Consider the following 25,620-nt stretch of genomic DNA (forward strand, 5'->3'; position numbering starts at 1 on the left):
AGCAGCTTTAAAATGAGCAGCATCCTGGTGATCCAGAGGGAACCTGTGTTCCATATTTATGCAGCAGCTGCAAGACTAAGCAGCCGCTGGAAACCATGCAAGGATGATAGCAGTGTCTTTCTTGAGATACCAGGTAAGATGTGCCTATGTGCTCAGCATTCCTTCCATGTAGCAGCAGAAGGAAGTAATATGAAGTTCTTATCAGAGTGATGCACAAGAAGTTAGACAGGCATTAATGGCTTGAGTAATTTTGGTTGGAGTACAGTAAATGAAGTGACTGAATACCACATGAAATAATATGTCTCTGCAAGCAGTTGCTTGGCAGTTGAATGACTGGATGGAATTTTTTTTCCTGTTTTCTTAGCTGTGTGGTAGTTCAAGTGGATGATAATACTGGGAAAAATTTATTTCTTTCCTCAGATGCATTTTCACTGATAGAAGCAGGCCCTCAGGAGGGTAATCCACAGAGCTGAATTCTGTACTCTGCAGTGCTATACAGCATAAAAATGCATGTGGGCAGTTCCCACTGATCAGATGTGATAGTTCAGTATCTACAGGCCTTTTAAAATCAGGCTGGTTTTGTAATTTTTATGAACTGATAAATGTTGCCAAATTGCTTGGAAATTTACTGACGGTCTTCAAGGGACATTCAGCTTTAAAAAGTACACTTGAAACATACATCCTTACTTAAGACTTTTCCTGGGCTTTTTTCTGGGTGGCTCATGGAAGTGTGCATGTGTATATCTATATTTAAAAGTGTCTTTTTCTGTTTTGTTTTTCATGCTCTCAGTAACTGTTGTATTGATTTTTTCTTAATTTTTTTTTCTTCAGTACTAATTTCTAGAACGAAGTTCAGTTATCTCTTAAAATGTTCTATTCTTTTAACCAAGTGGCACGATGGGCAGCAAGTCCCTATGTGGTGAAGTTTGGTAATCTGCCCTCAGGAGTGAATTGTTATTGATTTAAAGGAAAATGAAAAGTCAGTGGTGTTTTGTGGGAGGGCTGAATGATCTCTTTTGGCCTTAGGATCTAGGTATATTGATTTAAAATTATCTTGCTTTACCTGCTGCCTATAAATTTACAAATTCAAGTTAAATGAACATAAAACACATTCTGGTTGAGTCCACTGTATTTATACAGGGTTTTAACTAAACCATTTCAAATGTTGTTCTTTTTATTAATTCTGCTTAGCTGTGTATAGTTCTCTTGGAGTACTTCTCATTTTGGGGGGGGCAGTCCAACAACATTTGTATACTTCACTGTAATTGAATCCTGATGCAAATCCAAGTCTTTGTTATTCTTGCATTCACTGCAGTGACCTTGATAATGTGAATGCTTCACCTTTGCTGCTCCTTGGAAGGCAGTCCTGTGAAACGGGATCAATTACGTGCATTGCTAGGATCCCATTTTCAATACCACTGAATTAAAAACAGTTAGAGCTTGTTAATGGGCTTCCCCCTTGTGTGAGGGAGGGGCAGGGGAAATGAACAAAGGAGAATAGAAGCTGAATTGTTTGAGAGGAAGTAATCTCTGTTTAGTTTCTGCTATAGATTAGGAGAGATCAATTATCATGTCAGAAGGCAGAGAAGCTAATACGCCCCAGAATCTACACACAGTTATTTAATCATCCTGCTTGATGCATAGCATTCATCATTCACATTTTTAATGCCACTTATTGTTATCATCTCACATTTACTCAGGGAGCATTTGGGGAGAGAGAGTCGTGCTAATAGGCAACAACCTGGGGAGCAGAATAGTGGAGAACCCATATGGTTTGATTTCTGTCTCTTCAGTCTAAGCAGCCTGAGCCCTGGACCCATGCAAACTGTTGTACACATGTGACCTTGAGATGATACCCCTGTGGATAACTCAAGGCATCTTCTGAAGGAAAACCTACATGGACTCCCATCTGCACTGGGTGGGTACTTCTCAGTGGTGCTGTAAGTGGCTTTTTTCCAAGAGCTAACATCATCACAGACCTGTGAAGGACACAGGCAAATGCCTGCGAGCAGCTGGTATTTGTGCAGTGAGCTCTAGTAGCCACCCCACCCTGTCATCTACTGTTTGGACTACTTTCACACATCTTCAAGGCACAATTCCAGCCAGCCACTAGATGCAATGAGCACTTACAGCATAAAGGTTGGTCAGAGGAGAGTCACAAATGTGCAGGGTGATACCAAACAGGAAGTGTTTTATATATTGCATATGAAGACATGCATATATGTATTTTAATTCCTCTGTGAAGTTTTGGTGGTCTAGTCCACACACTGAATAAAGATGAAGTGAGAGTTGGAAGGACTGGGGCCCTTCCTTAGGTCTATCCAAGTCATTCCCTGGTCCAAGTTGGAGAAGAGAGCCAAGAAGCTCCTCAGAAGGAGGAACCCACAGTGACTGATGTTGAAATGCCCTCTTCTCTTCTAACAGACACAAAGCCGAGGGGAAGCAGGTGATCAGTATAAGGAGAGCTTGCCAAAACCAAACCTGTAATCCTGTTACAGTGGTTGTGAACCAAGAGAGGAATCTGGATGCAGTGAAAGTTGTCTTTCCTCCATCTTTCTATAATATCATGGTACAGCCAAATGAGACAATGTCACCAAAGCCTCAGAATACATTAGAGAGTGGAGCTGCACAAATGCTTCCTCTGAAGCAGTAAGTTGCCTGATTCCTATAAGCCTCTTCCTGGCAATATCTAGGAATAGTGAAGGTTTTGTTTCACAGCCAGGAGGTGGATGGACCTAAAATGTGAATTTGTGGCACATTCTTTTTCCCCTGATGCTTCAGAGAGTGGCACTATCAGAAATGAAAGCCAAAAAGGCAGAAAATTCCCACTCTGCTCTCCCGCATGCATATATCTTGCCTGATTTTTGATCAGTCATACCCACAAAGCAGTGAAAAATATTGTCGTCAGAGGACCAGCCACCAACCAGTGTAGATTGGGATGAGCATCATGTTGCAGAAAGCAACCAGTTTGACTACAGTTCTGATGAAGATGAAGAGCTAAAGACATGTCCATTTATGCATCGCTCGTGCGGCCACCATTTGAAACAGCTGAAATCTCTGCTGGGCCCGTTTAGCTTCTGGATGGCAATCCCACCCTCAGATGTTCAGGCTGTTCTCCTGGTACCATAGCATTGCCCTGACCTCCGGAGCCTGTGGTGATGCAGTTAAGTAGACAAGGGCGTAGGACATATCCTGTCAGCAGTAAGGGGAAAAATTGGACTAGAGAGTCTCTGTACAGTCCGTAAATTGGGTTTTCATGTTAGAAATGTTCTGGCATATTCTTGAGTTGGTCTCTAAATCCTTTTCAACACCTTCAGAAGCTAACTGGACTGAAAAAGCCTGCCATATTTTGTCAGAAGAGTCTGTATTTGCTTCCTGCAGAAAAGTGATGCCTCTTGCAGGGTGGGAGAGTCAAAAGCCATGCTTTCATATGCAGCTGCATTTATCCATTCAAAAGGTTGATGTTCATCCTGAGCTTGTGTTGCTCAGTCATGATCTCTGCAGTTTTGCCTCAGCAAAGCAATTTTGCACAGTGCTTGTCATTAAGCACAGAACTAGTGCTTCTACTTGGAAACAGAAGTTGGAGAGAGTTATTAAATTATGAAAACAAGCCTTTGCCACAAATTTCCCTGTAATTTTCCTTTTTTTCACTCACATAAGGGGTTTTTTTCCATGTTTGAGCTCAGTGTGATATCACCAAGTTGCTTGTGATTTAAATAGAAGAATCCAGCTGTCAGGAGTAATGCTTGCAGGTATTCCTTCTTTTCTTTATTTGCCTTACAGCAGTGCCTGCGGGCCAAAGCAAAGATTGTGCTGGCAGCATCTGAATAGTTAGTTCCTGCCCCTCAAGTCTATACAGATAAAGGAATTATCGTTATCTTCATTGCACAACTAACAGTACAGAAAGATGAAGTGACTTGCCCATGGTCATGCTAGGAGTCTCTGGCAGAGCCGGAAAGCAGAATATTGTTTCCTCTGGTCTGATGCTTTTATCCCAATGTCATCCTTTTGTGTGACTAGCCACTTTCAACAATTTAGATTTTTCCATAACGTCTCCTGGCACAACTGTGCCAGGTGGTAAATGGCACTAAATATATGTCTCTTGGATCTCTGCCTTTCAAGATCCTTTTTATTTTTATCCCTTACCTTGTGATAGCCAGGTGTCTGTGTAGAGCCTCGTGTCTGAAAGGATCTCAGGATGTGCTCATCTAACCTGCTTTAAAACCTCCACACGCACAGATGCCACAGGTTCACTGAGTGATTTTTTTCCAGTGATTCATTATTTTTGTCCTTAGAAAGCTGTTCCTAAATTTCATACTGTGCTTGTCTTGCTCCAGAGACAGCATCCTTTTACTTATTTGGAGACTCATGTTCTCTTTTAGTCTCCTTTTCCCCGGGACAGAACAGTCTCTGTTAGGAGCTTTCTTAACTTGTGGGTTTTCTCCAATTCCCTCTTGGATTCCCTAAAAATGCACTGAAATCCCTAAAAAAGTGTTTTTCCTGACATTCAAAATGTGGCACGGTAGGGAGCTCCCTCAAGTGCTTCCTCCTTCTCCCCAAGGACCTGATAAATCACTTCAGCCTACTGGGAAGCCATGGGTTGACGACTTGCCGAAGCAAACAGCCCAGAGAAGGTGCATTCCGTGGCAGAGCAGGGCATCAAGACATACACGGGGCGGGGGGGGGGTTGCTGGGGCAGGGACACCCCGGAGCATTGCCAAGACCCACCACAAGCCCACAGTTTGTACAAGAGTGGCTGATGAGTGGACGGGGCACGGGGGGGTACGCAGGGAGGTCACATTCCTCTGACTTGAAAGGGAGAAGAAATTCAGTTCATCGCATTCCTACCATTTGATGTCAGAGCCAGCAAGAGAAGACCTCTGGGAAGACCTTACAGCACTCTCCAGGGCCTACAAGAAAGCTGGAAAAGGACTTTTACAAGGGCCTGTAAGGATAGGACAAGGGGTAATGGCTTTAGACTACAAGAGGGTAGATTCAGACTAGATATAAGGAAAAAACTTTTTACGATGAGGGTGTTGAGTTGCTGGCACAGGCTGCCCAGAGAAGTTGTGGCTGTGACCTTCCTGGAAGTGTTCAAGGCCAGGCTGGATGAGGCTCTGGGTAACCTGGTCAAGTGGAAGGTGTCCCTGCCCGTGGCATCAGGTTTGGAACTGAATGACCTTTAAGGTCTCTTCCAACTCAGACCGTTTTATGATTCTGTGAAGCTGCATCTTCTTAGCTCCTTCCAAAGGGGCATTGTATCCTCCCATGTTTCACACGGCAAAGGTTACCCTTTAGGAAGCTGAAGGTACACAAATTTACCTTGATAGTATCAAGAGGTGTTTTCCCAAGCAAAACTTTGATTTGTGCTGACTTTCGTAGTTAGCTTCACCTCAATGCTTGGAACCTGAGATTTTAGGGCTAACAGTGGCAGTGGTCATACTTAAGTGCCAAAAGACTGGGCAGGATATCTGAGTTGGCAGCAAGGATGAGATCTGTTCAATTTTCTCTCTATTTGTCTGCCATTTCCCTTAAAAACAGTGGGAGCCTGGGCAGCATTTGCTCTGATCCAGAAAAGCCACTGTCAGTCTAAAACCAAGAGATTCATATAATCACAGGTACATAAACCTTTCTATTTCAGCTCTAGCAGTTTTGAGGTTTTACTAATCTAGGGGTTTGATCTAGTATTACCTGTTTGATATATTTTTATTTGTTTTTAAGAATTTTTTTTCCAGCCTTCCAGTCTTCATTGGGGAACTCACTTACAGAAAGGGTCTGGATTGTGGTTCTGTAAAGCTGTGACCAGCTCAGGGTTCTGTGACAAGTGGTGAGCTCATGCTTTTCTCCCATTTCTGAATGAGAGGTGAGATAAGAACAGTGGTGGTATTTGGAGGAACCAAATACCGCAGGAAACCCAAAACAAGCTACAGTGGGAGTTAAGGACTTTGCCTGATTTTCCCTCTGACCTGGTGTGCCTGTTCAGTAGCTGTTCTTCAAGTGGAATCATAAGGAATTAATTTGCTGCCCCTGACTTCACTAGAGTGTTCAGTAATTTGGCTTTAATGTTAGAATTCATCAGCAAGACTGATTGCTGTATCATACAGAGTGGCAGGCTTGGCAGAGAAGGAAATTTCCCACACAGTTTAAAAATGGTCCATGAATTTGCCGGGTTTAGAGTTTGATAACAACTGGAAAAAGGATGCAGCCAGTTTTGTATGAAGAAAGGAGCCCATTTAGGAATTAAACATGTGAAATGGTGGGAGCAGGAATGCACATTTTACATTTTGTCCAGTAGCTGTGGTTTGGCTTTGTTTTGTTCTTAATGGCATGTGGTTTTTAAAAGGAAGTTTTTGCTTAAATGCAAATCAGATATTAGGTTACTAAAGATAGGAAAGGCACTCCTTGGTAAGTGTGGTGGAAGCTAGTCTGATAAATGTACTCAGTAATGAGAATTCTACAGCAAAATGCTGAGCCCTGTGGCTATGATCCAGCAAAATGCTGACAGCAGTGGTAGCGCTCAGGGACTTAAAATTAAGCATTTTCCAAAAATGCTGTGATGGATCAGAGCTGGAGTCCTTATCACCTTGCTAGGAGTGAATTTATGAGCGTCTTCTAAGTCAATAGTGTTTATTCTTAGGCTTCACAACTAAACCACTAATGGAATAAAGGAAAGTTACAGGTTTTTTTGTGGTGTGAAGAAATCTGGCTCCGGGCTTAACCACCGTTTCCCAGATTTCAGAAAAACTTACTATCTTGATTTCCAGAGGCTCTAGAAAAACAAAATCAGGTACCTTTTCCCTGTGGATCTGCACCCTATAGGAAGATGTTTCTTCATGCCTCTCATCCCTGCTCCAACAAATATTTGCCTCAGACACACATTGGCCTTGAGCGCAAGTACCTGCTAGGGACATCAGGAAGGCCTCTTTTTCTTGAGCTCAGGCAACCTGTGATGCCCTAATGTCTCCCTCTCCCCTCTCAGGATCACGATGAATTGCAGCTTAATAGGAACTGCCTGTGTGGGACATGGGGCTGATGCTGCTGTAAGCACAAATGAATATATGTTAGGCCTGGCAATTGAAAAAAAGTTTCCCAAACAATAAGCTGTGGTCAGGGCCAGTCTTGCCAGGCCAATTTTTAAAATTATTTTTTTCTAAACACCCTGTAGCTGTATGAAGGGGACTTTGTACTCTGCAAAATACAGGTGAGTGTTGGCAAGCCTTCAGGTTTCAAGAGAAAAGAATTACCTTGATTGATGTTACAGATCACGGCGCCCTTTGCAGCCTTCATTATACAGAGTCCTTAAAATTCCTTAAAACTGTTGTACACCAATATTCCTCATAAAGCATTGAATGTGTTTGTTGATGAACAAGCTGGAACTAATACTTGCCCTACCTTGAGACGAGTGTGCTCAATATTATACAATTTTCTCTTGTGATATCTGGTCATGTTTTCCTCAGGCCTGGTGCCTGCAAGTTTTGTGAATCTGCAGGCAGCTTCCATTATTTAAGAGTACGTGTCTCTCATCCGTGATTGGCAGGAGCCGAGAGCATGTCTGTGCAACTCTGTAAACAGAAGGCAAATGGCAAGAATCCAATTTATTTTTTGAAACCGTGTTCTTTTAAGAGCCTTGCCAAAGGTTATGTGTTTCTTGGAGATTGTGGTGATATCTGATGGCTTCCATTAAATATTCTGGCTCTGTTCTGTATGGGGTGGTGTGCATATGAGGAATGACAAGGCCAGTCTTACCCCAAAGGTTGTGTAGTTTAGTGCCTAGATTTTGTGGTGGCTTTAGGCTCTCCTTGTAATCCTCTTACAGTTTTAATATATGATAGCCCTGACACAAAGTAACTTCCATATGGTAGATTTTTTTAGAAATTATTTTCTTGCTTTGTGGCATAAGCAGTAAATTTTGGAAACTCATGCAGTCAGCAAGAGGGCATAGAGAAAGGAGTGCCAGAGGTGAGATGTTGCTATGCTCTCCTGAGTTGCCTCCGCAAAGATAGTGAATCTTAGCAATATTTTGTTAAGGCAAAATACTTTGTGAATGGCAAAACTTCCGTTGGTTGCATCCACTGTCCTTCAAGGAGTATGTGTTGAGTCCTGCTGTCTCACAATTAACAACGTATTTTGATTAAGAGGAAAAGACTGCATACAAACATTTAAAGCTATGCATTTATTTTCATAATTTATACGTCAATAATCAGTACTTGGTCTAAATAAAAAAGGATTTTTTAATATAGATACATTTCTATTTATTTATATTATATTTATTATAGATAATTTTTTTAAAATATAGATTTATTTATTTAATATAGATACATTTTTATAACACAAATTATTGCAGGGAGGATTTCAGCAGTGATGTTTCACATGCAGCAAGGCATTTGTTGTTATTTGTTCTTTTGTTACCATTTTACAGGAGTAGCTAAATATCATTGAGCATTCATCTAAAGATTTACCATAAGAAGCAGAAGGTCCTTATGGGTGGGCCAGTTGATGTTAGCTTGTTGCTGCGGAACAAGATTCTTGGTTTCCTCTGTTTTGTCTCTTTGCTGCTTCTCTTGCAAGCTCCTCTAGGAGGTACTCAGAGAAAAGAAAGCCTTGAATTATGTGAATTTAGTGTGCACACCCTCTCCTTCCCCTAAACACACTGGAATTAATGCAAGAACAGTGGGGCATGGTAAATCTGGAGGCCTTAGACCTCATTTGTGCATAGCCAGGCAAATCTCCTGAGCTATTACAGAGATCAGAAGTAAGAGATGAACCATCATCCTGGTGCTAATGCAAATTGCATGCAGATTACTTCTGTTATTTCTCTAATGTGAATATGAATTGAAGGGGTTTTTTTCTGGTTTGTGTCTACCAACACAAGAGCACTTCTCTTTAGTGGGAGTGCTGGTAATTAAGAGCACTGGGTTAGTAGAGTCCACAAAACCACAGCGTCCATACTGCGCTCTTTGCCTTTAGCAAAGGTAGTTTTCTAGTATCTTAGGTTACTAGATAGTTATCTAAGGAAAGTTATCTAAGGAAAGCTTTGTCAAAGAAAGAAGAGGCTCTTCAACGCAATTAGGCATCAGTTTGGGTTTCACTTTTCGCGAACCCAACCTTCTGTCCAGCTGAGAGGCAGCAAGGTCTTGGGAGCACCTTGGCCATCACCAGCTTGGCTGTCAAGTCGTGTCCTGGTGTTGAGCTTAAGGAGCTGTGTAGAATCTTTTAGGGACCAGGATGGGAGCCACCTGAAAGATCCCCCTTTTCAAACAAGATACATCTGGTTGCTTGGGTTAGCCATGGATTCGTGTTACAAAAAGGGGGGCCTGCCTTCTGTCAGGGCCACTTAGTGCTTTGGTTGGGTTCCTCTCTCTTGTTTGACCTGTTTTGTTTCAAGGTACAGATCAGGGCACCTCAGGTTTCAGAGGCATTCAAAATAGGTGGTGGGTAACAGAGACTGCAAAGAGATCTAAGACCTGGCACCTCAGGGGTTCATCTTGGGATGTACAAGATGTGAAGGAATATTATATATTCATTGCCAAAGCAATTTGAAGATTGTGTTCTCATTTTGATATTTGATGTGTGAAAAGGACTAACATGAATTCCTCATCTACACAAGAGATACCGTGAAGATCGTTCAAAAGAAGATGATCTCCATGTATGAATGATGTTTCAGTATTTGGCTCCTACTTGGCAAGGTGTTTGCATTTAATCTAATCCTGGGGCTAAAATTTACCTCCTTACATTATTTAGGGCCTGTGCATGGTTGAAATCCCACAAAAGATCTCAGATAGAATAGAAATGGCATTTAATGCTACTTAGGACATGGACCTTTAATTCCCTGGACTATTTTCAGAAACATTTGCAAACACCTGCAAACTTGGGGCTGAGCCTGTTTGCCTAACTAGCCAGGCATGGTTTGCAACTATTTGTTCTCAAGGGACAAAGAGTTTTGAAACCCATTATCAGACAAACTTGAGTACACTTTGGGATATGAAAAATTGCAGCTCAAAAGTCATAACTTGACTTAAATGCTAAGTTCTGACCCAGGTGTGATATTCACAGTAAAAGTACCCTTAAGGAAGCCACTGGGTGTTAAGCTTCTCTGAAAGTTCCTATATAGAAATGGAAAGAGATAGTACAGTGAAAGCTTCTTTTTTCCCTACCCCAAACAGTGTTTCTATTTTGACTAACATATCTCTATTTTATTAAATTAACCTCCTGCTTGAGGCCGCCTGCAATTCCACAGTGCCTTTTAGTGTGACTTGGTGAATAAGGCAAGTCTTGCTTCAAACACTGAAGTCACCAAAGACCTGAGAAAAAGAAATTAGAAACTGAGTGAAAAATTACAATATATCAGGCTTTTGAAGTGAAACCGGAGTTGCTTGTCTTGTGGTTACTCTTCTAATACAGGTTTTATTTTCTTCAATTATACCTGGTTTTATTAAGTGCATAATTATAACATAACTGTTTGGTTATATGATAACAGGTAAAGGTTATGGCTTTGGGACCAAGTGAGTTGGGGAGCCATTAGCTGTTGTTTCTGCCAGAGTGAAAAATACCAAGACCAAAGTAATGTTCCAGGAGAGAGCATTAGATAGACCGTGAAAAGTAGAAACTGGGTTATTTGTTTTGTCTTGGTACAGTGGTTGTTCACCTGATAACATTAGCTTCTCTTAAAATGTAATTAGCATTTATTCCACTAAGCATTATTGTATGTTAGATATTAGTGGGACACAGCACAGTATGTTGTAAATATGGCCTTTGGTGCATAGATGGCTAATTCAGTGCTAATGTCATTATCAAAGGTTGCAGAGGAGCAATGTCCTAAAATGTCTGTTCTTTGTGAAATAACCTCCTGTAGTTATTCAAATGTGACTAATGATGCATCTCCTGCAGAAATTTTATTTATTTGGTATGTCCCCTTATTCTTCTTAAGAAATGGTTAGAAACAGGAAGGGAAAAAAAAAAGAAGAATCAGTTTTCTATGCTTTTCTTTGCCTCCTGATTAATTTTTGGTCTCAGGAAAGCAAAAATGTACATTGGCAATTTCACACCTTGTTACATCTTCTGTTTGCTTTCATCACATGCATGGCTGTTTTCGTAAGTGGCAAACATAAACATAAATGATGTAATATCCCTCTTTGATCTTGACTGTGTGGCTGAGAAATTAATGCATATGTGCAGAACATGAACAATTCACAATGTACATCCACCTTTTGTTGTGTCAAGGCAGGGATTTGAACAAGACTTCTGTCTGCTTACATAAGAAACATGAGATATTAGAGCTTTATACATCTTGACTCTTAAGTGAATTTATTTTTTTACATGTTGTACTCCAAATGGAAGGGTTCTGTGGCTTGACTTCTTTCTATTAAGAGGATTCTGCCCTTGCAGAAGCAGTGACCTTTGAAAAGCAAGTCTTAAGCAATCCTTTTATTCTTCTGAGATCATATAGCACAGTATCCAGTTGCAGGCTTTTAAGATGGAATGATTACAGGCTTTGTCCACTTGCCTGGATTGGATTACATTTTGTTTGACAAAGAAAACTCTAAAATACTTATACCTTCCTTCCTTCACTTCAGAGTATCGTAATCTCTGTGCATTGAGGATGCAGAGTAGTTGCTGTATCATGCCAGCACCGCTGGGATTTATTGAATTTACTTAATTGGCCTTTATCTCATGGTTACACTTTAACACTTCTTTTGAAGGAGATTCAAAAAGGATGCAGTTACTCCTCTTGTAATTTACTTTGAGAGTTGGGTACTCATTTTCTTATCTTCCTTCCATTTCCCGGTAGAGCAGAGCATTCTGTGAGCCACAATTGAACATGTTAAAGACTTGCACACCCAGAGATTTAAGTCCATGAAGCTGCTCACTAGCCAAGCTTTTTTCACATGCTTTTTAAAGAGAATGCTCTGGTTTAGGGGTGTAGGAAGTTTGATGGGTGTATTTGGGTGGCTGGTGGTGCATTTTGTGTTGTACTGCGCAGGTGCACGTAAAGGAGAGCTGAACTGCCCTGAACCTCCTAGGGAAAGATTTTGCAGCAGAGTTTGGGAGCACTTGCATTGTTTTCTTGGCTGTAAAGTGCTTGTGAGCCTCAGTCTTATAAACACTTCAGGAAACCTCAGTAAAGAAGATGAAAAATCCATTATTTGATCAGGCGATTTTGCTACTGGGAATTGCATAGTTTTAACCTTCCCGAGAGGCATTCAATACCAGGGAGGGCTGAGGCCTTCCCCCACTGCTCTTCTCAGGTTTGCTTTTGCTAATAGGAGTTTAAAACAGTTTAATGCTCAGCACCGATGTTCTCTATCCTGCCAGACCTCTGCTGCCAGCTTGGAGGGATTTGAGGGCACTGGAGATCAGTCCCAGAGGGCATAGGTCCCTTTTTCTGAGTACTTTGGTGGCTCCTCCCTGTACATGTAGCATCTGAGTGGCTCGCAACAAGCGATCGGTATCATCTATTTAACAAGGATTGTAAAATCTCATTTTACTTGGCACCATCACCACACAGTGTTTCCCAGTGCCCCTGAAAACCTTGCATTAGAAGGGGCCTTCATTCTATTTGAATGGTGCTCACTACTCACTCTTATTTTCTCTGACCATACACATGTGCAGGGATCATGCATCTCATAGGCACAACTCAGCTTGTTGTGCACGTGCATGCACAGCGCATATTTAGGCACCTGGGTTGATTAATGGAAATTCCTTTGCCAGATGAACAGTTCGTATTTAGGTTGTTATTTGCCTACACATAGCCCAAAAACTTGTAGAGGACATCAGTCAGAGAGGGGTAAGGTGACTTTTGCAGATGAAAAATTGTTGGTGATCACCATGCAGTGCCTGCATAAATAATATGATCATCATTCAAATCAAGGTGGTTTTTACTCGCTCAGTGGAGCAGTTGTGAGCACAGTGGTGGACGCACAGTTAAAAAGCAAACACTGTGCAGCTTGATGCCAGCTCTCCAGCAGAAAACAGCATGGAAATAGCCAACACCTTTCAGGATCCTTCAAGAGCCAAGTGGGGAAAGTAAACAGGAGTGTAAAAAACTAGGGCTAAAGCAAGACTGAGATGTGGGAACTTGCTGTAACAGAGAAGTCTTGCTGCTAGCCTTCAGTCCAAGAATAATTGTCTGGAGCTCTTCCCTTACTTTTTGGCTTAAAATCAGACCAGGAAAAAAATTTTTTGTTGTTTTTATTTTACTTAATGGGTTGGGTTTTTTGTAGTGTTAAGATAATTAGCTAGTCCTGCATATAGAAGAAATTTTTTTATAGTTCCGAATACATTTTGCAAGATAAAATGTGGTTATTTGCTGCTGCTCTTTGCACTCCATTGCCCATATGGCCACAAAAGTCTTTGTCATGGGTCTCCTCAGGCCCCCTGTTGTCCTTGCAGGAGCTGGCCTGTGTGGAGGGTGATTTAAAGTCCCTCACCCAGGCGTGGCCTATTTTATCTCTGGAGAAGCTGCTCTTGGCCCTGCAAATGGGAGACTATGAATTTCTCCCATCCCCTTTTCTTTTCACTCTGTGTTGTTTCCTAATCACTGGCATGAAATACCTGGGATGTTAGGGTTGCATTGCCCATAGCAACTTTTGCTAGAGAGCTGGCAGGGGTGGCAGCAACCACAACTTAAAAAGTCTCTGCAGACATCGGGCTGAATACAAAGGATCAAGCCTGTTTCTGATGCACATGTCTGCTGCAAAGGGCAGATAACCTTTCAGGGCTGCATCTTGAAATAATGAGCAGAGCTGGTATAGCTGCTCTCATGCTGTGGCTTCCCCAAGCACACTGCGAACTTCCGAACTGTGATTGCCATTAAAATCTTTTGCCATTTGCAAGGAATTAGCATCACTATGTGAGCTGTAACACCCCAGTGATATTTATCGAGAGCAATTGAATTATAAGGGTTGTAATATTCCTTGCTTCTGGAAGCGGGGGGGGGGGGGGGGGGGGGGGGGCTGAAAGATGCCTAGGCTTAAACTACTTAAAATACAAAAATAGTTAAGGAGCCCATGTAACCTAAGGTCTTCTGAAAAATATATGCCTTGAAAGCAGGCAAAAGAAAGCAAAACATAATCAGTATGTAATTCTGATAACGTAGGCCCCTGGCACATATGAAAAGAGAAGATGTGCAGTTGATGTGTTTGAAAAGTGTTTGAAAAGATGGGGTTGATGTGTAAGCTGTGATAGTAGTTCATGTTATTACTTTGCTTGGTGGCCATGCTACTGAAAATCTGTGCAAGTCGAGTTGTTAAAAATGGGCAAATACCACCAAGGCGAAAACAGACCCCACTGATTTGCAGTAGCTAAGGATTGCCTTGTGTTTGCGGATGCTCTGATGAGTTTGACTTTGGCTGAGGCAGACCATCTACTAACAATGATTTTCATCTGTTCTGTTTTTCTCCTGTCTTGCAGCACCTTCTCCAGTCAGTAGTGTGAAAAAAGGGAAGATCACTAAAAATAGCATCTCCCTTTCCTGGCAGGAGCCAGATCGACCCAACGGCATCATCCTGGAATACGAAATCAAATATTTTGAAAAGGTGTGATGGACTGATTGCTGAGCTTCCCAAGTACCTTCTCTTTATTGTTTTCTTCTTTTAGTCATAATTATTTGAGTCATGGAAGGGAATGGAGAGATTTTATGCATAAATCAATGTCAGATTGATTTTGCAGTAAATGATTAGGAAGACTTGAAATGAGGCTGTTGTTTTCCATTAGTGTGCCACTTCTCTTGAACAAATACATTAAATCTGCATGTCAGATTCCTCTCTGGACTTAGCACATTAAGATAGAGCCTGCTCATTTGTTAAAAATAGAAGGGGTTGGGGACTGAGCATCTGTCTCCTCCCAGAAACATCAGGCAATCCCTTGCCTTTGGTATTTCAGTTTCTCACTTGATTTTCCATCCGCTGTGAAAGGAGAGGAGAAGGGGGTTTTGGAGAGATTGTATGTGCTCTGATATGAAGAAGGGCATCCTGGCTTAAAAACTTGCCTGGGTTTTCCAGCTCTTGCTCTCTATTTAAAGGGAAGCAGTCTCCCCACAAAACTTGCCTCTCCTAGTCTTCATTTCAAGTGGTGACTTGTTCTCTTCCTGCAAAATTAATGTCATTTAAATGAAATTGTTACAAATGCACTTTATCAAGGTAGTGTATTTTGAGTGATATGGCCTTAAATCTTCTGGAAATCTTAGAATTCCAAAAATCAGGCTTTCAGGATTTGACTAAATAGCAATTTTTTTTGCCTTAGCTGGAATTGTAAGGTGTTCTTTTTTCCTCCAAAACGTCCAGGCTTTTCTACACGAAACAAGAGGAAAATAATGAAATTGAGTCACAATTCACTTCTTTAGGGGGATTGAATTTCTATTTTAAGGAAGATATTCCATTAGTTCTGTCTGTGACCCAGGTGAAATCACTAAACATGGACCAGGACTAGATCCTTACTCCTTCTCTCTTCTTTCTCTGACCGTGGAAAGGACCTGCTCAAGCAGTCCATTCAAACAGGGGAAAGAATTTCTTAAATCTTCTCCATCAAAATAAAATCAACATTATTTTTGCAGATGAGGGAGCTTGTGAAATATCACTACATATGTGAGTGACTTAAACAGGGCTGATGTTTTCAAGAAGATTAAAGTACACAGCAAGAATCAGGATATTTTGTTGCTGGAAATAATCCAGTACTAATTATTTTATTAACTTGTTTGAATGACTGTTGGGGTACATTGAATCCTTACCATGGAGTGGCTTGGGAAGAACAGCTTTTAGAGACCAAAAAAATGTAAAGCAAATAATTAAAGTAAAAAAATTCATATATTCCTTCATTTTCCTTAGTTTGTTTTCAAACAAATTGGCAGGAGAGGGGACTTAAAATGTTGCGTTTGTAGCCTAGAACTAGTCTCAAATACCTTCAGCCAATAGTTCCTCAAGACTGAGTCCTTTGTGGAGAGGTAGCTCCAGCCAGTCCAAGTTTATGCTATCTTGATTTATTTTCTTCAGGCTGATAGTGAAGCTCAGTGTTTTCCATAGAAAAGCCCAAGAGTCCAAGTGTTTGCAGAAGCCAACAGTGAATTGGAAAGTTAATTGGCTGACATACAAGGAAAGATGTGACCTAATATTCACTTACTGCTTTTTAACCAGTTGTTGAGATAGGTTTGGGATATTGCTCTTAATCCTTTTTGTTTGTTGCTACTATATTTTATAATTTACATTCTCTCACTTTTCAGCCCTTCGTAAGGGTAAATTCACAGCATTCATTTTCAAGGGGCAGGAATGATTTATATTAGATGTTTGGGAAAACTGAGTTTTGTCAGATTGCATTCCTGTAAGAGGATCACTCCTTAATAAGGAAAAAAAGGCACGTGTGTGTGTGTGTGTGTGTCTGTACACATTTCTCCAAAACAGGCTTCAATTGAGAAATTTTGTAATCTTACATTCAGAAATTCCCAGCACCTTAGCCAGGCACATTGCTGTCTATGGGAAGCTGGCCATTAAATTAAAAAGAAAAAAGAAAAATGAGCTCAGATTCTAAGAGGTATCCAGAAATCTTGGTAAGGAACTACTAAAACCTCTGGTTTAACTCATAACAATTTGGATCTGAGTGGATATTGATGCCTTTTCCTGGTCTTAAAATCAAGAGTCAAACACGGTTAGAAGGGAAAAAGGGATTTTACCTTGGTATTTATTTTAAGGATCCTTAGGTGCACACGTCCAGGTCAAATGCACCAAAATGCACCCCACAAAATGCACACCCCAAAAGATCTGGTATAACATTATAGGTCTTACTAATTAGCATATCTATCAAAGATTCCCCAGTGAGAGGCTTGAATGAGCCCCCCTCCCCAAGGAACCTTCCCCTGGATGGTTCTATCTTGATTTACAGAATGTGTTCTGGAGAGGACCTTGGGGTCTGGGGCACACTGATCTCTACCTACGAAGCTTCTAAAATGTTTAGTCTTGTAGCTGAACAAACAAGTCCAAGAATGTAGGTAAAAAGCACTAAGAATACAGAAGTTGTAAAAAGGTATAACAGGGGTATAAAAGAAAAGGCAAAAAATCTTCATGGTATCAATATGGTGAATAAAAAGCAGTTTCCAAATTTGTAGACCTTAATTTATGAGCTCTTGTCTAGATTATGTGTTACAGTAAATAATTCTAAGTAATTACTTAGCATTTCAACGAAATTTTAATCAAAGAACTGGAACTGTTTCACATTAGAAACTGATGTAGATGAAGATTTATTTCAGCAATTTTTTCTTCAAGTTCATTGCTTCAGAGTGCAAAAATTAGGTATTTTCCTGGAGTTTTGGTTTATTATTCCGTTCCCAAGGTCTAATTCGTTGTTCTAGAAATGCAGACATAAAGTTGTACAATGTGTAATATATTATTCTCTTTTAGGCCTACTTACATTACTGGGAAGCCGTTTTGGTGTAAATCAAAATCCCTTTTTAAGGCAATGGGACTTGTTTTATCTTCCCTGTGCCTTGGGATTGATCTTTGTATGATGAACCTTTCCACTGCTCCAGGCCATGTACATCCCGAGCAGTGGAGAGCTGCTTCTACTGCAGATGCCAGTTGCATGCCTCCTAGAATCATTGATTATAAAAGAGAAAATCAGGTCTCGCATTTTGTATTGCAGAAAGGACCTTCAGAGAGGGGTTTTTTGAGGAAGAAATCCTCAAAAATGCATACTTCAGTCATCTTTTGTAATGTCACTCTGGGGGTTTTTAAGAGTCTGTCTTCTCTGAGAGCTAGTCTTTGTGTGTTTGAACTTTGTGGTTTTTGTTGGGAAAAGGACCAGGAGACGAGCTACACCATCATCAAGTCCAAAGAGACAACGATTACGGCAGATGGCTTGAAGCCAGGCTCAGCGTACGTCTTCCAGATCCGAGCCCGGACAGCTGCCGGCTACGGGGGCTTCAGCCGAAGATTCGAGTTCGAAACCAGCCCAGTGTGTAAGTCTTTAATTACTGTCAGCCCCTGTCTCTGCAATGGTTACCAGAAACAAGTCAGGGGATCGATATCTTTGCAGAGAGCTCTTCCTTTTATTGGCTTCATCCCTTGACTTTGGAAACATCAGGCACATCATCACGCTGCGCTTGACATATCTGTCCTTTGCTTCCTCAACCCACATGGTGAGGCAGGAGATCTTCAGGCTTCAGAAATTCATGGCATTCCCTGCTTAGAAGAACCCTGTATTTACAGGAGCTGGTGTAAGAGAGTCTGTCCTCTCAGGAGGGGCAGAGAGGATGGGACCTGCTCCTCTGCACCTCATAACGGCTGTCTGCAGAGGATGTTGAGCTCTCTTAAGTATCTACATCTGGGAGGGAAAACCCTGAAACGGTGCCTCTCCGCAAGGGGAAGAGTTGAACCAGCATTAGTGTCTTTAGTGTCTTTTGGTGAAAGTTCCTGTCAAGTTAAAAGATGGTTTCTGTTGGCTGCCAATGCCACAGCCTCGAGAAAAGGAGGTTGACTTGTGATCAGAAATGGAAAAAAATGTGCACTGCAGGTTCAGGACTTCTTCTTGGCCTGTTACATTTGTGGGCTTTTAAATTTTCTTAAATATTTTTTTTAATGAATCTGATTATCCAGGGCTGGATTCTGGAACAGATTCTTTGGCAGGGTGAACTCCTGAGGCATGCAGAGGCTCAGATGCTCTTTCTTCTGTGTTCAGGCACGGCTGTGGGGAAATTTTTTTTGTCCCAAATACAAAATTTTGCCGAGGTGTCAAATATAATTTTGTCCACCAGAAAATATGCCTTCTCTCCTTTAGTTTGTACAGCTGTCATTTATTAATTTTTTTATACTATTTGCATGGAAGAAGAATTTTATGGTGGAAATACTCTGATCATTCCTGTGGGAAAGAGACTATTTTCTCTGTTTTCCTTGGAAATTTCAATTCATCAATACTTTGATTACTGTTACTCCGGTTTATTTAAAATTCATCGTCTTTGAGAAGAAGATGCCCAGTTGTCTTTTCAATGCATGCTATCTTTGAAGTCATAATAGATTTTCAAGGGATCATTATACATGTGCAGATGTAGCTGTGGAGCCAGTGATTAAGCTAATACAGTGAAAATTGCATCACAATGCAAACATTAATGCAATAAGGACAGTCTATTTAATGTATTTCTTATTGTATTAACCATTAATTGTGCCCTATATGTACCAACCAAATCATGTTATGCCAAAAAATTATTCTATACAGCTTTTCTCAGTTGATAACTTTCTAGCTTAGAGTTGTTTGAGTAATAGTGTTCTGGTCGATTAATGAGTAACACATGAAATATGTGCAGATTTGATCTATTACCTATGATCCTGGTCCAAAAATAATGGCACTTCCATAAAGCCCATCATGTAAGTATCTGTGTTAATCAGGACTTTTGGAGGACATCACATGGAAATATTTTTAAACGCTAGGAATTCCCTGGGTCATTTAGTCATACCCACATCCCAGTCGATTCCTCATTTTAAAGGCAGAGGAATAGGTACTTCGCCGATATTTTTGAGTTGCTGGCATAGTCAGCGAATACCTATTGCGTGGTTCCCAGTTTAGGAACTGGGAATTGTTCATCTGTTGGACTCAAGCTCTGGCTGAGGCCAGACTTAACCAGATCCTTAAACACTTGATAGGATTGAAATACAATGTAAGCCTAAGTATCTTGCAATATGCATCTCTGTTTGACATTTAAAACCTTATAAAAAGCTTTTTTTCCCCCAAAGTCAATATTAGTGTCAGGAGTGTGACCAGACTCCCGCTGCTTTCCTGCACATCCTGGAGATTTCGAAAGCAAGCACAGATCGAAATCTCACTGCTACATCAAGAGTACAGATCTGAACTTCTTGTTAGAGCCAAAGCAAATGATTTTTATTCAAGCACAGATGAAAACCTTTTGGTGGCTGTTCTGAGAAACAAAAACACTCTCCAAGTAGTTTGGACCCGAACAACAGGTTTTGTTTCAGTTCACAAGGTTTCTGTAGTTATCTTTAATACATTTGGAGGAGTTATACAACAACAGCCTGAGAAATGCAATGGAGGAAAGCTATAACCTGTTTTGGACTTCCCTCTTTTTCCAGGTTTTGGGAATTTTTGCATACTTCTTCCTGCTTGGGCAATTCTGCAAAGCACCATGAAGCAGCCAGGGCTTTGATTTTCAGTGAATTTTGTTATCTGAGTGGAAGCTGTTGCTGGGTATATCCACTTGTGCTTCCTCATTTCCAAATGTCACTGAGCTTGTCTAGCCCCAAAAACTAACCTTGCCAAGAGCTGGGTTTTGGCTGGCTTGGTGAACTAATCCACCTGGTACGCGGGGCAGGAAGAAGAATATATCACCAAGCCAAGAAGCGGTAATGCAGGTGTGTGTGTCCCCTTGACTTTGAATGGCAGCAAGTCCCAGCTTGGCTTATGAATTCAGGCTTTTCACCTGCCACAGATACACAGCAGAATTTATCTCATTTCCCCATCCCTTGAGCTGTGCAAAAAACCACCAATCACTGCTTAATGTTCTCCTTTAAATGTTTTTCTTTTTAATTCTTTTGTCAAGAAAGCAATAAAACACCATCTTAAGGAGCCCCCATAAGTTTGTGAGGTTAATAAAATCTCTGGATGATGGCAGGGGTTTGGAGCAGTTAACATTAAATATTTAATGTATCTGGACCAATCCTTCTGAAATCACTTACGTTGCTGTAGCAGGTCCACCCCACTCGCGGTTAAGCACCGGAGAGCTCCCATATGAAGAGCTACTTGAAGCCCAGTGCAGATCAATGTTTAATGCCATACCTTTCTGTCTTTCCTTTAACAATTAATATGGGACTATATTCAGTTATTTTATAGCCTTCATAATGTTAATCCTGTGCTAAGGACCCTTTTTTAGTTCAATCATTTAGTTAAAGGCTTCTTCAGTACGCAATCAATTCCTGCTGCTCTCTGGGGTGGATGAAGCTTCATCCTGGGCTGGCACGAGGTTAAGAGCTATAATGAGGTTTTCCCCCACAGAGCAGTGGTGCCTGTGCCAGGGAGCTGGTTTTGCAGGGAGGATGTGAGATTTGTACCCTGGGGTGGCTATATACGTGCAGCGAAGAGGGTGAGGTGAGGAGACTTTGGTTTCTGCTTGGGGAGCCCCACATACAAACCCCTGGGAGAGGTGGGCTCCTTCCCCTGCCATGTAGGGCAGATAAACAAGACACAAGTGGTATTAGCATTTCCATTTTACAGCCTGCAGGAGCTTGCTCACCTGCTCTTACTTGACCTGTGTCAAAACTCAGTTCTCAATCAGCTTTCGTGACCTTTCTGCTGGCATCTTTATCACCAGATCAGTCTCCTGCCTTTTGGCGGGGCTTGTAAGGAGGGCTCCTTACAAGGCACGGGCTGGAAGAGTTTTGCTTCCTCGAATTTTGGCCAATCAAAAGACCAACTCATGTACGTGTCTTAGCAAATTCCTGTTTTACAGAGGGCACCTTATGGCAGTGTGATAGAGATGCCACAAGGAGTTAGTTTGTAATTATTTAAAACTTCTTGAAGTGCAGGTAATTCTTTTTATCTTGTAGATTTTGCTTCTGTCTGTTAGCAATAACATTCCATAAATGTTCTCTCTGCCTGTTGGGTTTTCATCCAAAAGAGAGCCTGTTGGGTTTTCATCTTTTATCTCTGATTTCTAATGCAGCTAACTCAGGGAGAAAAACTGGAGTTCACAAACTCAAAGGCTGCATTCTGCAACACTTTGGTTTCTGAATTCAGCAATGAGATGCAATTTTGTTGGGTTTTTGGCTTAGTGTTGCATGTAGTTTTGTTTCCTTTCCACCCATATCCCTTCCAAACTAGAAACAGACAGCAAAGGGGGAAAACACAAACCATAAAAGAAGAAACAAACTTGGTAAGACTTGAAACCTCACTGGCAGCCTCACTAGAAAGGCTCTCATGAGTGCTGACTGTCATTTTAACCCTAATCTCCATCTTCTGTTTCTCATCTCAGCAGTAGCTGCATCCAGCGACCAGAGCCAGATTCCTATAATTGTTGTGTCTGTAACAGTGGGAGTCATTCTGCTGGCTGTTGTTATCGGTTTCCTTCTCAGCGGAAGGTAAGAGAAGAAGCTGTGTATTTATACTTCTTCAACTTCTGTAATAACTTTTATCTGACCAGCTTATTAGTGTGATTTAGGCAAAAGCAGCATGTGAACAAAGCTGTCAAGCGGTAGCACTGTAAAACAGCACGAGGGTGGGCTGATTGATCTGTTTGGACAAGCAGGAGTGACAGAGGCACTCTCACAGATGTAGTTCACTTCCCAATGATTTTCATCTGTGTGTAGACTGGCCCTGATTATTTGACTTGATTCTCACAGGAGTGTTTTCACATTCCTTTAAAAATAAGCAGAACATGTTATTACAGGTAAAATATCTTCAGCTCATATGTTGCACTCAGAGCTTGCAATGGACTTCGCTCACGCAGAAAACTTGACATCAGGAAAACACTTGCAAAAGAAATGAGGATAAATCCACCAGAATGGCAAATGCCCCACATTTTGGTCAGATCTGGATTTCATTTTTCCTGTGTATGATACTAATATGTTCCCCAAGTGTTAGTAAATTATACAGAGAGCTTCTCCCACAGAGGGAGACACTCTGCTTCAAACCATCCCATTGACTTCTCATGTGCTTAAACATAGGCAAGTGATGAAAGCCTGGGCTATACCATCTTTGGCAACTCTAATGGAAGTTGATGGAATTTTTTGATGAACAAGAGATGGTGGTACTGGGGCAAAATCTGGCTTGTATCAGGATAAGTTTGTACTGTAACATTAAATTTGTTTGGCAGCCAGCATGGAAGGCACTTTTTTCATATTCTACATGTATACGAGTACATTTTTTTAGTGGCAGTAGTCAAATGATGCAACATCCTTCATGCATTTGTGAAGTACACCAAGCAGTGTGAAGTACTCCACACAGCAACGTGAAGTACATCTACTGATAAGGCTGAATGTTTTCAGTGCAAAGTAAACATTTTTTCTTCTAAGGTACCCATCAGCCCACAGTTGCTTTTATGATACAGGTCTGTCTTAAGCTCAGGTCTAGCAAGGTGGCTGTAAATTACAGGATATTGTAAGCATTAACATGTTACAGACACTGAGGAACTGCACTGAATTAATTGGTTGAGGGTCTTATTTCCCAGAGGAGGTAAGGTATCAGTCTGCAAATGCAGAGCAGTGAAATCCTGCCAGGCTGAGCAACTCGGTCCCCAGGCATAAGGCATCTGTGGAAGGACATGGACACACAGTTATTTCCTGTCTGGAAAGGTAAGTGTGCTGCTAGACTCATCTCCACTCAAGGTCAGAGACTGACAGCCTCTTCCAGCTCAGCTGTTCAAGCTCCTGTTGTCTGCTTTGAGTGACTTGTTTGGCTTAAAAATGGAAAAGTAAATGCTCCTGTCTGCCTGAGAAGCATGCAGCAGCAGAGAGGAGTGGGGGTGAGTAAATGGCTACAGGCAATTCACACCAGGGCCTACAGGAAAGCTGTGGTCAAAAGACTTGGCGCTGGACACTCTAGACAGGAGTTCAAGTCTTTCCTTAAAGGCTAGAGGTTTTGATTTAAATTCCTCTTCAATCAGAGCAGGTGGATGTGAACCTTGGTTTCCCCCAGCCTGGATGTGTGCTTGTATTGGTGTAGACAGGAGAATGCACACGTGACCGTAGGGAAGCTGTGGATTTCACCTGGCACCTCTGCAAGGAAGAGTCTGGGGGATGAATGGCAGGTGGAGGATTGTATATCCCTCTGTGGCCATGGGGAATCACAACTGTGTGGCTGACAGTAGCTCTTACTCTTTCCACAGTCGCTGGCAAGCGCTCAGTACCCCACTGAGGAGGATATACCCTTGCAGGTCTCCTTTTCACTGCTACTGTCTCTGGTCTCAGCAAGCAGTTGCAAATCCTGAGCCATTTGTCAGCAGTTCTCATTAGTTACATCCTTCTGTCCTTTCGCCTAATATGCTTTCCAGGATGTGCTTCCTCTTAGCTCTTTATCTCTTGGCATGCTTATAAAAGCCCTTGTGTCCTTTGGCTAGAGTTTTATTGCCGCCTCTGCTACTACCTTAATTCTCCTACCTTGTGCTCACATCTCCCTCTGTTGACCCCAGGGCAGCGGCAGGTTCCTGGAAACTTCTTCATGATGCCACGCTGGATGTCTGGGAAGGGCAGACACAGGGAACTGAGCTCTTCATCCATTTTTATCTTTTCAGTTCTTCCCCTAACTGAAAAGACTACAGTCCCTCAGCTGGAGCTGGTGGAGAAGCCTCCAGCACCAAGGCTGGGTCCATTATTAGAAAATTGGCTTCAAAACCACAGAGCTTCTCAGCCAGTTTGAGTTCCCATGAATTTTAAAGCCCATCTAGTACATTGAGTGACTCGTGAGAACAGCAGAATAAACCCCAAAAATCCAGAAAGATGACAGACAATTTGAAATTAAACAAAGCAAAACAAAGAAATTGCTCTGGTTTGGAAGAAAGCAGAGATGCCACTGAGATGTGTCACTCATGCTGCTTTGCCTTGGATATGGATTCAAGACAATTTGTGGAGTAACTCTCCTGCTGTGACAGCAGGGACAATAAACATGTTCCAAGTCATGGGATAATCCCTTTCTGAAGCAGTTAACCTGTTTCTGGAAGATGTTTTCCTATACCTCTGGAGTGGTTCTGTTGTTCCAGTGCCTGTTTCCAGGGGGTTGCATTTGCTCTTGGCAGTTCTGAAAGTAGTTTCCAGTCATAGGGCTGAGGAGTTTGCTGGAGTCTGCAGGCTTTTTGTTTTTTTGCTAGGTTCCCAAAGGCAGAACCACACCTCTTCCCCTTTTTTTGCTTTCAAGTCTCTGCAGTTTTCTCGCTTCTTTTGAATGAATATAAGTAACAGCTTGGCATTTCCCGTTGGCAGCTGGCCCTAAACCAAAGGTCAGTTGAACAGTAGTCGTGGTGGCATTTCCACATATCAGCGTCCATCTGTGGAAATGCACTTTGCGTCTGAAGCTGGAGATTCCTGGGAATTTGAAACTAAATGTGCTTTGCCCTAAACAATTAAGCTGCATTTCAGAGCTGATTTACTTGCAGATGCTCCAGAAAACTTCCTGTAAATAACATGTCCTCTGACCAAGGTCATAAATGCCAAGCCAAATAGCTGATCACTTTTTTAAGTTATCCTGCTCCTTGCATCAAGGGCATATTAATAATATAACAATTGGGATTGCAAATCAAAGAGATTCACTAAATCAGACTGTGGTTGTCTCAGCATAAAAAAGAGAAGTGGATTGAAAATTTGTTATTAAACCAGCTACAAGTATTGAATTAAAGAACACCAAGTTGTTACTGTCTTTGTTTCGTTAGGATTATGTGTTCTCAAAAGCGCAGTGCATTTTACAGATAGAGCCAAGCTATAGATTTTGCTTTCTTAGCAATGCATGAATTAGATGTCGGTTACCATTATTGTTCCTGATTGAAGCATATATTAATCTAAAACCGTTTACTGACTTTTATTTTAAAGTCTGTGTCGGACAATCCAGTGACAGAGATCTTTGCACTCCATCTCACAGGGAGCAGTAAAGTGTCTCAGTTGTTGTTGTGTGGCATCAGTCTCTTTCTCCCCACAAACTGAGGTAAGG

The 25,620-nt window shown here is 41.5% G+C and overlaps 1 protein-coding gene across 10 annotated transcripts in view; it reads left to right on the plus strand.

Annotated features, from left to right (window-relative positions):
- The window catches only part of EPHA5 (EPH receptor A5), a 202,175-nt gene that overhangs the window by 135,732 nt on the left and 40,823 nt on the right, over positions 1-25,620 (plus strand). For 5 of the 10 annotated variants that reach the window (XM_032108940.1, XM_032108935.1, XM_032108931.1 and 2 more), the window contains 3 exons: positions 14,410-14,534; positions 17,782-17,941; positions 21,962-22,064. In XM_032108940.1, the coding sequence (XP_031964831.1) occupies positions 14,410-14,534; positions 17,782-17,941; positions 21,962-22,064 (388 nt within the window). Of the gene's footprint in view, positions 1-14,409; positions 14,535-17,781; positions 17,942-21,958; positions 22,065-25,620 lie in introns of all 10 variants that reach the window. The other 5 variants (XM_032108934.1, XM_032108930.1, XM_032108933.1 and 2 more) reach the window with 1 other exon arrangement.

Source organism: Corvus moneduloides, chromosome 5, assembly GCF_009650955.1.
Source record: "Corvus moneduloides isolate bCorMon1 chromosome 5, bCorMon1.pri, whole genome shotgun sequence".
In the NCBI taxonomy this organism is placed as follows: Eukaryota; Metazoa; Chordata; class Aves; order Passeriformes; family Corvidae; genus Corvus; species Corvus moneduloides.